At 48.5% G+C, this 13,776-nt stretch overlaps 1 protein-coding gene across 1 annotated transcript in view; it reads right to left on the bottom strand.

Annotated features, from left to right (window-relative positions):
• Wdr91 (WD repeat domain 91) overlaps positions 1-3,387 on the bottom strand; it is a 34,839-nt gene extending 31,452 nt beyond the window's left edge. The window contains exons 1-3 of the mRNA XM_076566542.1: positions 3,217-3,387; positions 1,819-1,998; positions 798-1,004 (exon numbers count right to left, since the gene is read on the bottom strand). Coding sequence (XP_076422657.1) covers positions 798-1,004; positions 1,819-1,998; positions 3,217-3,339 — 510 coding nt within the window. The 5' untranslated portion in view covers positions 3,340-3,387. The remainder of the gene's footprint in view (positions 1-797; positions 1,005-1,818; positions 1,999-3,216) is intronic.
• Between the last annotated feature and the right edge of the window lie 10,389 nt (positions 3,388-13,776).

The following is a 13,776-nucleotide window of genomic DNA, read 5'->3' as shown; positions in this document are numbered from 1 at the left end:
CAGCTCTGGTAAAGGCTGGTTCACACTTATCCACAACAGGAAGGGGGAGAGAAAGCAAAGGCAGGAACCTCCATCAGAAAATGTCCTTCCAAAGGTCAACACAGCTGCAGTGGGTGGACTTCTACCACACCCAAATTTATCAGTGCCTCAACAGGCACCCCATTTCGATGAGACTCCCTTCTCTCATAGATTTTCAGCCTAGAAAACATGAACGACGAGACTTGTTCTCAAATCAGATCTTGGGCCTTCCACAAAGAGTTGTAGGCAGCGAGTTATAGTGATGTTTTCTCTCCCTCCCTCAAACCCCCGAATACATATCCGTAAAGCTACTCTATACTCTGGCAAGTTGAGGCACACTGAGGCCACTGTCCCAGAAAGTAAACCAAACACAAACTCAGACAGAAAGCTCCAGGCCAAGAAGTGTTTTCATTTGCCACCAAACCCCAGCAAAGGTAAGTGACACCCCCCAGAAACATGTGCCACACACCGAGAGGGTACTCTCAAGGCTGGCTGCTCCTAACCTTTGAGCTGACTGGCCGAGTCAGGTACCCAGAAGCTGCCAACGCCCCTGCCCATGCACACCAGCTGTTCCTGACAGCACAGATGCAGAACTAAGAATTATGACTCCCTGGACTGCGGACAGAAATAACCACAATTTGTCCAGGCCCTCAGATGACACACGTCAGTGATCTTCGGGTGTTCTGTGAAAGAAATGGCTACACTATGAGCAGGCCCCTCCTCAGAGTGTCCGGGGACCTCAGACTGTGGACACAGCCCCAGACAGCAGGAAGGATATGCATACACTGGAAGAGGACGCTCAGGAAGTTGTGCAGAGAGACGATGAACGTGTCAGCCCACTGCCGAGAAAAGTAGGTAGCAAAGGTGGGGTTGGTGTCTGGAGACGGCAAGAAGGGCAGAAGGAACCAGTCCTTCCATTCAGCCTGGTTCTGGAGTTCCGAGGCCTGCTTGGCAAAGAATTCCTGTGCCTTGTCATTTCTGTTTGTCTGCCAAGATACAAAGAAGGTTGCAAGGGCGGGGAAAGAGACAAGTCCACAGGTCAGGTTCTTCACTGCTGCTGAGCGGACAGCCTTTGAATGGCTCCTGTCAAGCCAGCGACAAAACTGTATCTACAACCTCCACAGTAAGAAGGAAATCATCACCCTGTTCTCGTTCCAAAGCTGGTTCAGTCAGAAGTTCTGGGACTAAGGTAATAGCTCACCCGGTTGGTAGAGCATTAGTCTCCAATGCACAGAGCTCTGGGTTCAATTCCTAGCACCGAATAAAACCAGGCATGGTGGCACACCTGTACACCTAGCACTTGAAATACAGAGGTAGAAAGAGCAGAAGTTCAAGGCCATCCTCAATTACATATCAAGTTTGAGGACACCCTGGGATCCACAAGACCCAGTTTCAAAAACAAAAATAAACTGAAGTTCTAATGACAAAGGCCACCCTGAAAACTAATCCCTGGCTGAAGTCCAAGTATCTGAATTAGTCCCCCAAGTCAGCTACATTTTGTTTTGTTTTGTTGGGACAGGGTTTCTCTCTGCAACCCTGATTGTCCTGGATGGAATTCACGCTATAGGCCAGGCTGGCCTCGAACTCTGAGATCCACTTGGGTGCTGGGATTAAATGCTTGTGCCACCACTATCTGGCGACAGCTGCATTTTTTTTATTTCTCAAAGTTTATATTCTTTAAAATGCTACACAAACTGACATACTTAAAACCAACAGGACATAGAACTGGGGAAACCAAATCGGATGATCGACAGATAATAAGACGTGGGAGACAGGGAAACAGTCAAAAACAAGAAGAACCTGGATCGTGTAGACAAGATAAAAGCGGAACAGGCTGGTTTTCAGTTTGTTGATGGTGGGTCGATATATGTCCTCCAAACGGCTGAAGAGCCTGCGCTCCAGGTAGCTCCAATAATCCCGAAGGGCAGCCAAGTCATACACCTGCATCAGCTGCTGCAACTGGTCCACAATCTTGTCCACCTGGTGAGAGACAGCGTCACTGGAGGTGGCCAAAGACAGAGGAAATGCCCACCTCACTACACACAATACAAATTTCGTATTCCTCCTGTAGCTCCCAGACGTAAAAAACGTAGACCTCAGATGGCAACCTATAAAATTTCCAAGATGCGTTAACATAACAGCTTTCCTAATTATTTTCTGAAGCTAGATATATGGCTTGACCCTCTAGCAAGCTCAGAAATTCCGGTAAGCAAGAGCTTCGGCTCCAGGTGTTGGGTCTCGTTGACCAACTTGTCCATGTCACTTTAACTTCGGTCTTGGTTGCCTCACATTGCAAAAATAAATAAGAGTGAAGACGCATTAGACAGCCTCCAGGGTCCTCCTCCCAGCTCCACAGCTTCAGGATTCCACGATCCTGCAGGTCATCAGCGTCCCACCCAAGCCTGCTCCCTTCATCGGAAGACAGTCACACCAGGGTAGACAATCTGAAAACTGTTTTGGATACCAATGTCTATTCAACTCTTTTGTTTTAGAAGTAGATCAGAGGACCCTGCTGTCTGGAGCAGGGAGACGCTTTGCTTTGCCACCAAGTAACCACTAACCTCGCACGGCAGGAACCAATACCCTAACTTCCTTCCGTCGCTTCAGCTACGAGCTTACTCCTCCCTCAATCCATCTGCCCAGGACATGCAAACATACAAATCACAGAAGTTCCAAGCACCTCTCAATGGAAAATAGTATCACAGAAGTTTGTGTTTTAAAACGTGCAGGGAGGTCTTCCTGAACTGCAGGATGAAAACTGCCAATGATCCCCTGATAATCCCCTAGAGATCTGAACCCAGACAGCGTTCTGGGCTGCAGCCCCCTTTGCTCCCGCTACTATAGAGAGACAAAAATTTGAGTATTTCTTCTGTCAGAACTCAACCTTGGCTCTTAAAGCGTCGTAGCCACGCCGGCCAACCATTGGCCAGCACCTGCAGAGAGGCTGGCATGGAGTGGAGCCCTGGACCAGGCATCAGGGACCTGAGCCCCGATGCTCCTGACTCACTGAGCAACTTCAGGCAAGCCACAGCCATCTCCCGTCCTCAGTTCCTCCTATGCCAAGCGAGGGCCAGACTCGAGATGTCTGCAGTCTCCCACCCTGCAGTGACAGCGCCGCCCTCGCCCCGGAGGGCAGTGCCGGAGCAGGAGGCCCGCTCCCCTATCTATCCGCCTCCGCCGCCCCTGCCGGCCCCTCACCCTGAACCCCTTCTCTTTGTCCGCCTTGATCTCCGCATCCAGCTGCCGCAGGGTATGCGTGAACCCACGGAAGAGCAAGTACTCCCGGACCAGCTCGTCCGTGCGTTCCACCGCCTCCGCCATCGCTGCGCGCGCGCGCGCGCGCCGCTAGGGACCCCGGCGGCTAAGGGCGGAGGGGCGGGGCCTGGCGGGACGGGGCGGAGCCGAGCTCGGGCGCCTCGTACGTCACGCCACGGCCAGCCTACCCATCGCGCGCCCCGCCCCCGCCGGCGCCCCGCCCCCGCCGGCGCTCCGCCCTTCCTCCGCTGTCCCTCTCGGCCGGGTTCCGGATGAGTCCTGCTGGGCCGAGTTTTCTAGGAGCCCTGGAGTGTCACCGGAGTCGCTGACACCGCTGCCTCGGTTCAAGGAAAGTAGGACTGGACCTTGCGAACGTTCCAGATAGTCACGGGGCGGGAAGGCACTGATGTTCCCAGCGTACTGGCATGACACTGCAGAATCTTTTGTCCTCTGCCCTCCCCTTACAAATGGAGAAAACCCGAGCCCCAAAAGGTAGAGTGAGCAGTGTGAAGTCAACTCCCAGAAGCTCAGTTTGCCTCTCTTTTTTTCTTTCCTGTGCTGGGGACCGAACCCAGGACCTCATCACACGCTAGGCAAGCATCCCACGGCCGAGCTGCTGCGCCTGCCTTCTGTTGTTTGCTTTGGTTTAGGTGTGGTCTTGGTTTTTCTCACAGTCTCACTAAATTGTCCACACACGTCTTGAACTTGGCAGTGACAAACCCCGCACCACCAGGCCTGTCTGTCTGGCCCTGAGTTCCCGAGTAGGAAGAATTAACTATACCAACCAAGATGTACCCTTAGAGGAAAAAAAGGCAAGTTTCAGAAGTGAGTGGCCTATGGTCCCAGTTTCTCATTTGTTTGCTTTTTCAGTTGTATTTTTGTGAACATTTTTTGAACTCGGGAAAATTGTAAAACAACTTACGTTTATTTCCTCTGAAGGACTTTCAGTTCCCTTTTCTTTTTCTTTTTTTAATTATTTGAAGTTTTTACAAGGCATACATATTTTGCCTTATTTCTTCATCTTCGAAATGACGATGATAAGGCCCACCTTGCAGAGTCATAGTGAAGATTTGATAAGATAGTGCCTGCAGAGCAGAGTGGTGGTGACTCACGCCTTTAATCCCAGCATTTGGGAGGCAGAGGCAGACGGATCTCAGAGAGCTCAACGCCAGCCTTGTCTACAGAGCAAGTTCCAGGACAGCCTGAGCTGCAACACAGAGAAACCCTGTCTCTAAGTAAAAAAGTAAATAACTTTTTTTTAAAAAGATAGTACATGAAGGCCTGGTGGTGTGTACTCTGGAGGCAGAGCCAGGAAGATCTGAGTTTGAGGCCAACCACGGCTACATAGTAAAGACCCTAAAAAAAAAAAAAAAAAAAAGGAAACAAAAAAGATTGATTGTGCACATGAGTGTGGGTATCTATGCAGGTGTGGGGACCCAAAGAGAGCACTGGGTGTCTTCTGTGTTCTCCACCTATTCCTTTTGAAACAAGGTTTCCCCCTGGAACTGGGGCTCTCATCTTGCTGGCTCAGCTGGAAGGCAGCAGACCTCAGCAATCCTGCTTGCTGGCTTTGCCCGCCTCAGAGCTGAGGTTACAATCTTTATAGGGACATCCAGCTTGTTGCTTGGGTGCCGGGACCCAGCCTCTGGTCTTCATGATTGCGGAGGAAGCACTCTTGACTGCTGTGCCTTCTCTCTGGCCTCGAGATTAGTTTTATGATGATGAAAATCAGTTTCTCTGTGCCCTCTCATAGTATCCTGGCTCAGTCTGGAATACCTTCAGGCACTCACAGGGATAACCAGCTGCCTTCCCTCCTTCCAGGCTTTGTTCAGATGTCACGTCTTAGGTTTCTGTCTGTTTTCCTGACAAAATGTCATGAGGTGGGCCACTCTGAAACAACAGAAGCCAAGTTCTCATGGATCTGGTGCCCGGAAAGTTGAAAATCAAGGCTCCAGTGTCACCAGAGTTGTTAGGATCACAGGCAGGTCCCTGCAGCTCTGCCAGGCTAAGTTCAGCCACCAGTCCTCTGTGGTCTAATTAAAAAAAAAAAAAAAAAAGGCAGAGAGGAGGTTTATTCAGTGCTGATGGGGGAAGGGCAAGGCTGAAAGCTGGTGCTAGCCAAAACAGGAGTTTCTCTCCCCGGAAGAGATGTCACTCATTTCTGACAACCGACATGACTGCCTTGCAGGAAAGGCTGGAGTTGAGACAGTGATGGCCAGTGATGGGCAGAACCACACCTTGGCCATCTTGGGAAGAGGAATAATTTTTTTAATCCAGTGACCCACAAATCTTTGTTGTCTTGACATGAGGTTTAGGTTTGTGTAATGGGCAACAGGTATGCATAAGTAATCAGTCCTGGTCAAGGTGTGGTTCTGCCCATCACTGGCCATCACTGTCTCAACTCCAGCCTTTCCTGCAAGGCAGTCATGTCGGTTGTCAGAAATGAGTGACATCTCTTCCTGGGAGATAAACTCCTGTTTTGGCTAGCACCAGGTTTCAGCCTTGCCCTTGCCCCATCACCAGATTCCCAGGGCAGTTCCACTTCTTTGGGAACCATTGTTTCTGTGGTCTGATGGCAGATGACAGAGTATGGAATGTCGCTCTTTAGAGTACAGACTCCTTCCCGGTGCAGGGCTGTCACACCAGCAGATTCTTAAAGCCCCACCTCCGAACAGCATCCCACTGGGGCCTGGGTTTTAACATATAACACGCAGACTATAATAGTTGACATCTTAGAGAGGCCTTCTCTGGCTGCTCTGTGCAAAATAGTATTAACCCGACCTCTAGTATTCTTATCCCCTTGCCTACTTATGTTTCTACCTAGTACTTATGACCATCTTACAAAATCAGTTTTTTCCTCATTTAAGGAATTCTCTGCTCTCCCTCAAAACATAAGCTGGAGAGATGGAAGGAGAGGTCATCTGTCTTGTTTACTGCTATATGCACAGAGCATTAAATAGCATTTGGCTCATAGCAGATACACTATAAATATGTATTGAAGGCAACATCAGTTAGGGCCCAGCCACCTTCAGGCAAAATTCTTGGCAGAAAATCTGAAGAAGTAGATATGGTCTTAGGTGGTTCAAGAAGCAACATGAGGACCCAGAACATGGCCACCCTACCTCACACCACCAGAAGCATCTGATAGCACTTTTATATGATGTCTATCAAATCTGGCCTCCAGCCCAGGCTTCTCTCCTGAGCTCCTACCAGATATCCCCAGGACCTTTCCACATGTCTATCCCATAATTGTCTGGAACTGAACATCACTATCTCAGACCAAAATCATGTGGAAACTGTAAGTTCAAACCTGTGACTGAGGCTTTAGTCTGGCTGTAGAATTGGACTGCAGATTTCAACTCCTCCTCCTCCAAGGTATAATTGGATCATTCAAAGATTTTACAAAATTGAAGCCAGCTGGGTCCCTCAGGCCCTGGTCAGCTGTTGTTTTTGTGGTTTGGGTTTTTTGGTTGTTTATACTCACCACTAGGAGAAACCGCTATAATCTAGGTCCTATCCTTTACAATATTATGAAGTCATTCAAATTGTTATTTTTTTTTAGTAACAGTCATTTGAGGAAGATAGAAATAGATAGAAGATAGAAATAGTTTGAGACAAGATAGAAAGCTAGGGGAAATTATGGAACCTGGGATGGGAGAGAAGACCCTCACTCTGGAGTCTGGTTGAAGCCTCTTGCCAGCTGAGAATCAAGAATTGCAACAAAATTAACATTTTAAAACAACAATAAACCAGGCCTAGTGGCTAAGGATATATGGCATTTCTCCTTTCCCAGCTGTAAGCCTGCCATTTTCCAGGAATCTTACAAGAAACTCTACTTTTCATAAAAAGGTATGTCTTAACTGCCTCATGCAACCACTTTGACTCCTGGTTTCATTTTACCAGATTATAATTCCATCGAAGGCACCCCTAGAACCACCCTATAATCTCATTTATTAAAAGGGAAGTAGAAAAGGTTTCCTATCAACCCTTAGTGATGTAACTTCACAGCAGCCAAATGGCATAGACAGCCACTTCAGCATGGCTCTCCTTTGAGACCCACACCCTCTCTCGAGTATGCCTTATTCGTTTTTCCCTGAGTGCCTTTCTTTCCATTAATCCCACATTTAAACGTGTTTAAAAATATTTTATGATAAACTCTAGCTCTACTTCAAACTGGTTGTTTCTGAAATTCTTTTCTGCAGTGATGTCAGAACCCCAGCCTTACCTGGGTGGGGGGCTGACAGGGGAAGTCCTCAGGCTTCTGCAGGCGGGGCTGGGCTAGGTGGCCTGCGGCACCAGCCATGACAGTTCCACTCCGTGTCTAAATGTATGGTCCACTCTCCCAAACTAGTCAGGCTGTTTCTCACAAAACCACAGATGAAAAAAACCAGTAATAACATGGCCCCATAATGACACTCTGAGGGGTTTTCCCAGAGAAAGAAGACATAGATCTTTAACATTAAAAACCAGTGCACATGGGCTAGAAAGAGGGCTTAGCAATTAGGAGTACTGTCTGCTTTTGTAGAGGACCCGAGTTTAGCTTCTAACATCCACATAGAAATTTACAGCCAGCTGTAATTTTGGTTCAGGAGTATCCAATGACCCCTTCTGGCCTCAGTGGGCATCAGGCACACACATGGTGCATATACATATATGCGGGCAAACGTTCATGTACATAAAATAAAAATAAATTGTCTTACTTAGGGTTTTTATTGCTGTGAATAGACTCCATAACTATGGCAACTCTTATAGGGAAACATTCAATTGGGGCTGGCTTACAGTTCAGAGGTCTAGTCCATTATCATCATGGCAGGAACCATGGTGGCGTGCAGGCAGACATGGTGCTGGAGGGGAAGTAGAGAGCTCTACATCCGGATCTGCAGGCAGCAGGAAGAGAGAGTGACACTGGGCCTGGCTTGAGCATCTGAGACCTCAAAGCCCACCCCCAGTGACACACTTCTGCCAACAAGGCCACACCTACTCCAGCAAAGCCACACCTCCTAATAGTGCCTCTCCCTGTGAACCTATGGGGCCGTTTTCACTCAAACCACATAAATGAATCTTTTTTTTAAATGGTATACCAATGTTTATTCATAGTAACCAAAAATGAAATAATTCAGATGTTCTTTGATAACACAGTTTTATTTATAGGATATCTTTGAAAAGGTGAAATATGACATAAAGAAAACTGTACCACTAATTAATGGTTAAGGAAGATGAGGAGATGAGGGTGTGCCATCATTAAAGAGGCAATAAAGGGATTCATGTGGTGGAATTGGTCTGCATCCTGACTGGTTGTGGATGCACCTGTGTGTGATGACACTCATACACATATAGACACAAAGAGATCTCACTAAATCGTTAACTTAAAAATATCAGTATTGGGGCTGGAGAGATGGCTCAGCAGTTAAAAGCACTGGCTGCTCTTCCAGGGCACCTGAGTTCAATTCCCAACAACCACATGGTGGCTCACAACCATCTATAGTGGGATTTGATGCTCTCTTCTGGCATGCAGGTATACATGCAGATAGAGCACTCACATCTAAAACAAAAAATGCATAAATAAATAAAAATTTTAAAAATATATCAGCATGGTCTCTGGTGGCAGACCAGACCCTGGGCATCTGCAGAGCCCTCGGTGGTAACAGGAGCCATGGATACCACTCCAGGACCACAGACCCAGACATGGCCCTCACAGTGGCAGCGACCATGCCGTGCCCAGATGTCTCTGTGGCCCTAGATGGCAGCGCAGGCCACCCAGATCAGCATGGCCCCTGAAGCGGCATGGTCCTCTGACACAGATATGGTTTCAGGTGGCTGACCAAACCCCGGTCATCCACATGGCCCTCAGCGGTAACAAGAGACCATGATGTCACCGGGGCCATACTGATGTGGGTTTGTGGACCTGCTGCAGTTGGGGTCTGTGGTGATGTCCATGGCCCAAGTTAGCACAAGGGGTCATAGGAACCATGCTGTGCTGAGCCGGCCCCGCCTTTCACTGGCCTTGGGATGGCTGGTCCTGGCCCTCTCTGGATACTGCAGTAGGAGAGCTGGTCCTGATCCTCAGGGGAGAGCTCGCCCCTGCACTCCGGAAAGATGGCCCCACCCCTCACCACAGGCATGCACCTCACCTAAGCAGCACACTAGAGCTGACCTTGTGGTCAGGGACTCAGGTGAGCCGACCCTGAGGGACTGAGAGCAGGATAGCTGATCCTGCCTCCCCCCCCATGTTCCCCCCCCCCCCCCCCCGCCATGTGGTAGTATGAGTGAAAGAAAGATGACCCCCCCATTATCTCCTGCAGCAGGTAAGAGAGCTGGCCACAGGGTCACAAGAGTGAGAGAACTAGCCCTGCCCTACACCAGCTACAGCACACAGGAGAGCGTCCCTGCATCCTGCCTGGGTACCACACTAGAGCTGACCCTGTTGCCTGGGGTGCAGGATGAGCCAGTTCTGAAGGGGGGGGAGCAGGAGAGCAGACCCTGTCTCCTGCCCCTCACACTGCACCCTGTATGCTTCCTACAGCAACTGGGAGACGGGGCCCTGTGCCTTACCTGGGCAAAACAGTCGAGCTGGCCCTGGTGATACGAGTGTGGGTGACGAGGATCTGAGGACGGGAGAGGAAGAGAACTGGCCAGTTCCTTGCTGCTGGCTGCATTGGTGAGCTAGCTGAGGACCAGTGCTGGAGAGCTCCCCTGGGTAGTGACGATGAGGGGAAGCTGGCGGGGTGACTAACCCGGGGGACCCAGGCTCAGAACCGGGCTATGAGTTGGCCCATCCCAACATCCACCAAATCTATGAACTGTTGGAGCATGTGAAGGGGACGAACCTACAGAGCCATACACAGCAGGGTCTCCACGACACAGGACAACAGGATATCCAGAGGAGCCCCAGTGAGAGTGCATTATCAGTGCTGTAGCAGAAACCAGAGGCCTCCAGACAGGCCAATGACTCCAGGCCCTGAAAACTTGAAAGTAAAGATGAATGGACTAAGGAGTTTAGTGTGTGACTCAACGGGCCACACTACAGCCTACACAAGGTTTTTTTGTTTTTGTTTCGTTTCGGGTTTTTTGTTTTGTTTTGGTTTTGGTTTTTCTTTTAAATTTGGTTTTGTTTTCAGGGGAGGTTGCAAGGGCAGAGGGCAGATTGGAGGGGACAGGGAGATGAGTGGGATTGGAATGCACAATATGAAATCCACAAAGAGCCAATAAATGTTAAGAAAAATAAAAATCTATCAATATCATGATTGTGTGCTACTGTGCTCAATTTTTGTAAGATGTTATCAGTAAGGAAAACCAAATAAAGAATACATAGGTCTCTCTGTATTATTCCTCAGGGTTGAATATTAAGTTATTTTAAAATAATAAGTTTAATGTTATGTATGCACATGTTTGTGTGTACATGCATTCAAGCATTCACAAGTACACATGTGTGTCGAGGTCAGAGGTCAATGTGGTGTCTTTCTCAATTGCTTTTCACCTCTTTTTTTTTTTTTTTTTTTTGAGATGGAGTCTCTCACTGAACCTGGAGCTCACCAATGGGCTAGACTGTTTAGCCAACAAACCCCAGGGGGCCTCCTGTCCCTACTCCTCAGTGCTGGGATTACAGACATGCAGCATCACTCCGGGCTTTTCATGTGGATGCCAGGGGTCCACACTCAGGTCCTCACGTCTGTACAGCAAACGTTTGACTAGCCACCTCCCCATCACCATTAAAAGTATGACATGAATCCTAGGTGCAATATCATTACTTTGGGTCATATTTTTATGCTCTCTATATGAACACACAAAAAATTAACAATTATTAGCTATACTGTATATAATAGAGGTATTAGATTTATAGGTGTTGCCTGAATTTTATATTTTCTAATACTGTTCAAGTTCCTTACTACAAATATATACTCAGCATAATTTATAAATATAGTGAATGAAATATTTCATAGTAGCATCTTCCCGTAATAGTTGTATCTTTTTTCATTCTTGTTTTTTTGTTTTTGTTTTTGTTTTTGTTTTTTTGAGACAGGGTTTCTCTGCGTAGCTTTGTGCCTTTCCTGGAGCTCACTTGGTAGCCCAGGCTGGCCTCGAACTCACAGAGATCCGCCTGCCTCTGCCTCCCAAGTGCTGGGATTAAAGGCGTGCGCCACCACCGCCCGGCTTTTTTTCATTCTTGAGATAGGTCTCAGTGTGTGGTCCAGGCTGGCCCAGAACTCCATATAAACAGGCTGTTCTCAAACTTGCAGTGATGCTCCTGCCTCTGCCTCCCAAGTGCTGGGATTATGGGTGTAAACCATCATGCCTGACTAAGTCATATAAAGCTCTTAACTAACCCCCCAAATTTTTACCCATAAACTGCTGTGGGACTAAAACTTTCCTTTTTATTTCTGTGTTTGTCTGTTTGTTTACAGTAGTGTGGGGGAGCTGAGCCGGAGGCTTCATGCATGCCAGGCAAATGCCCTGCTGCTGAACTGCAGTCTCCAAGCCTCATGCTGGAACCTGCTGGCAGCCTCAGTCTGGCTGCTACTAACACAGAAAATAAACCACTTTCTCTCAGATCACAGCCTGTTATCAAAACTTCCCGAGGAGTGGGTAGGATTAGAGTCGGAATCCGTTACCCTCTTAATTGCCCCGCCTTCCACCCCAAAGGCAGGGAATCACCATTTGCACAGGGCAGCAAGCTGCCAATAAAGCTGTTAGGGTAGCCTAACTGAACCTGTGAGTTTATGAGGTTGTAAAATGCATTACTTTCACTACAGAAACAATGTGAGTCTCCTAAGTTAATAAGTAGTAAGACCTTTGCCAAAGCCAACCGTGAGAGAGCGTGGGGGAATCTACCCTGTCTCGCAGCCTCTGCAATAGCCTGGGCAGAGTCCTCCCATCCTCCCTTCCCACTCCTTTTCCAGGAATCCCCTCTTTCACTGCCAGCCTCCTGCTCTTCCCCCTTCACCCCACAGTCTGTCGAGAGCCACTGGGCTTCTCCTCGGGAAATTTCTGTCTCCTTGTATCAGGATCTGGGACAGTGGCCCCGATCTACTGGACTCCACTGTTCTGTGAAGATGGCGTGTAAACCAGTCACCCAGCCTCCAAATCCCCACCATCCTCAGCCCAGCTTGCCCTATGCCTTCAAGACTTCCTCCAGTTTTCTTGCCGCTGCTGCCGGTTTTGTTTTTGTTTTTGTTTTTTTAAGGTGTTGGGGGTGGTGGCGCGTGGTTGTATCCCCAGCCGTCAGGAGACTAAGGAAGGTGGACCTACAGTTTGAGGTTAGCCTGGGCTACACAGTAAAAACAGGTCAAAGAAAGAAAAAGAGCAGGGAGAAGAGGAGAAGGAGGAGAGGAAGAGGAAGGGGAAAAGGGAAACTCACTTGTAAGCCTCACCTGTGGGTTCCCCCTTCTTACCAGCTTTCCTAGTATAGGCAGAAATACCTTCCTAAGCCAAGTCAAGTTCACCAGCTCTCTCAGGGCCAGAATAAACAAAACAAGAGCACTCTCTCTGTCTCTCTGTCTCTCTCTTTCTCTCTCTCTCTCTCTCTCTCTCTCTCTCTCTCTCTCTCTCTCTCTCTCCTCTCTTCCTCCCTCCCACTCCTGGCCATCAGAGTCCCAGGCTCTCCAGCCTTTGGACCCCAGGGCTTCCGCCAGGGGCTCCCTCTGCACTCAGGCTCCAGCCTTGAACTGACATTTGCTTCAACAGGTCCCTGGCTCAGAGGCCTTCAGACATGAAGTGGGCCACATGCTGCTGGCATCCCAGGGTCTTGAACCTGGAAACACCCTGCCCTGGGGTTTCTCAGCCTTCATAACCATGTGAGCCAAGTCCCCTAATAAATCATCTGTCTATCCATCCATCCACTTACAAGCATCACTCTAGTTTGGTTTGCAGGATAAAAGAAAATATATGAGTCTAAGGCCTCCACGCTGAAAATGGCTAGAAACCGGTTAGAGAAGGATGACTTGGCTGCTAAGAGCACTTGCTGCTGGGGGGGGTGGGGTGGTGGTGGCTGGAGAGATGGCTCAGTGGTTAGGAGCACTGGCTGCTCTTCCAGAGTTCATGAGTTCAATTCCCGGCAACCACATGGTGGCTCACAACCATCTATAATGGGGTCTGATGTCCTCTTCTGGCCTGCAGGTATGCACTCAGATACATGAAAGAAAGAAAGAAAGAAAGAAAGAAAGAAAGAAAGAAAGAAAGAAAGAAAGAAAGGGAGGGAGGGAGGGAGGGAGGGAGGGAGGGAGGAAGGAAGGAAGGAAGGAAGGAAGGAAGGAAGGAAAGAAGGAAAGAAGGAAGGAAGGAAGGAAAGAAAAGAGCACTTGCTGCTCTTGCAGAGGCCCTGGGTTCAGTTATTAACGCCCATATGTCGGCTCACAATTGTCTGACTCCAGGGAATCTGACACCCTCTCCTGGCTTCTGCCAGACATACATGCAGGCAAAATCCTCATACACATAAAAACATATAATTTTTTTTAAAAAAATGTTAATTGTTTTTAAAAGCCAGGGCAATAGACACAGAACCAAAGC

This window comes from Peromyscus maniculatus, chromosome 3, assembly GCF_049852395.1.
Source record: "Peromyscus maniculatus bairdii isolate BWxNUB_F1_BW_parent chromosome 3, HU_Pman_BW_mat_3.1, whole genome shotgun sequence".
In the NCBI taxonomy this organism is placed as follows: domain Eukaryota; kingdom Metazoa; phylum Chordata; class Mammalia; order Rodentia; family Cricetidae; genus Peromyscus; species Peromyscus maniculatus.
Note: the sequence above shows the minus strand (reverse complement) of the source record. Positions and strands in the feature narration are given on the sequence as shown.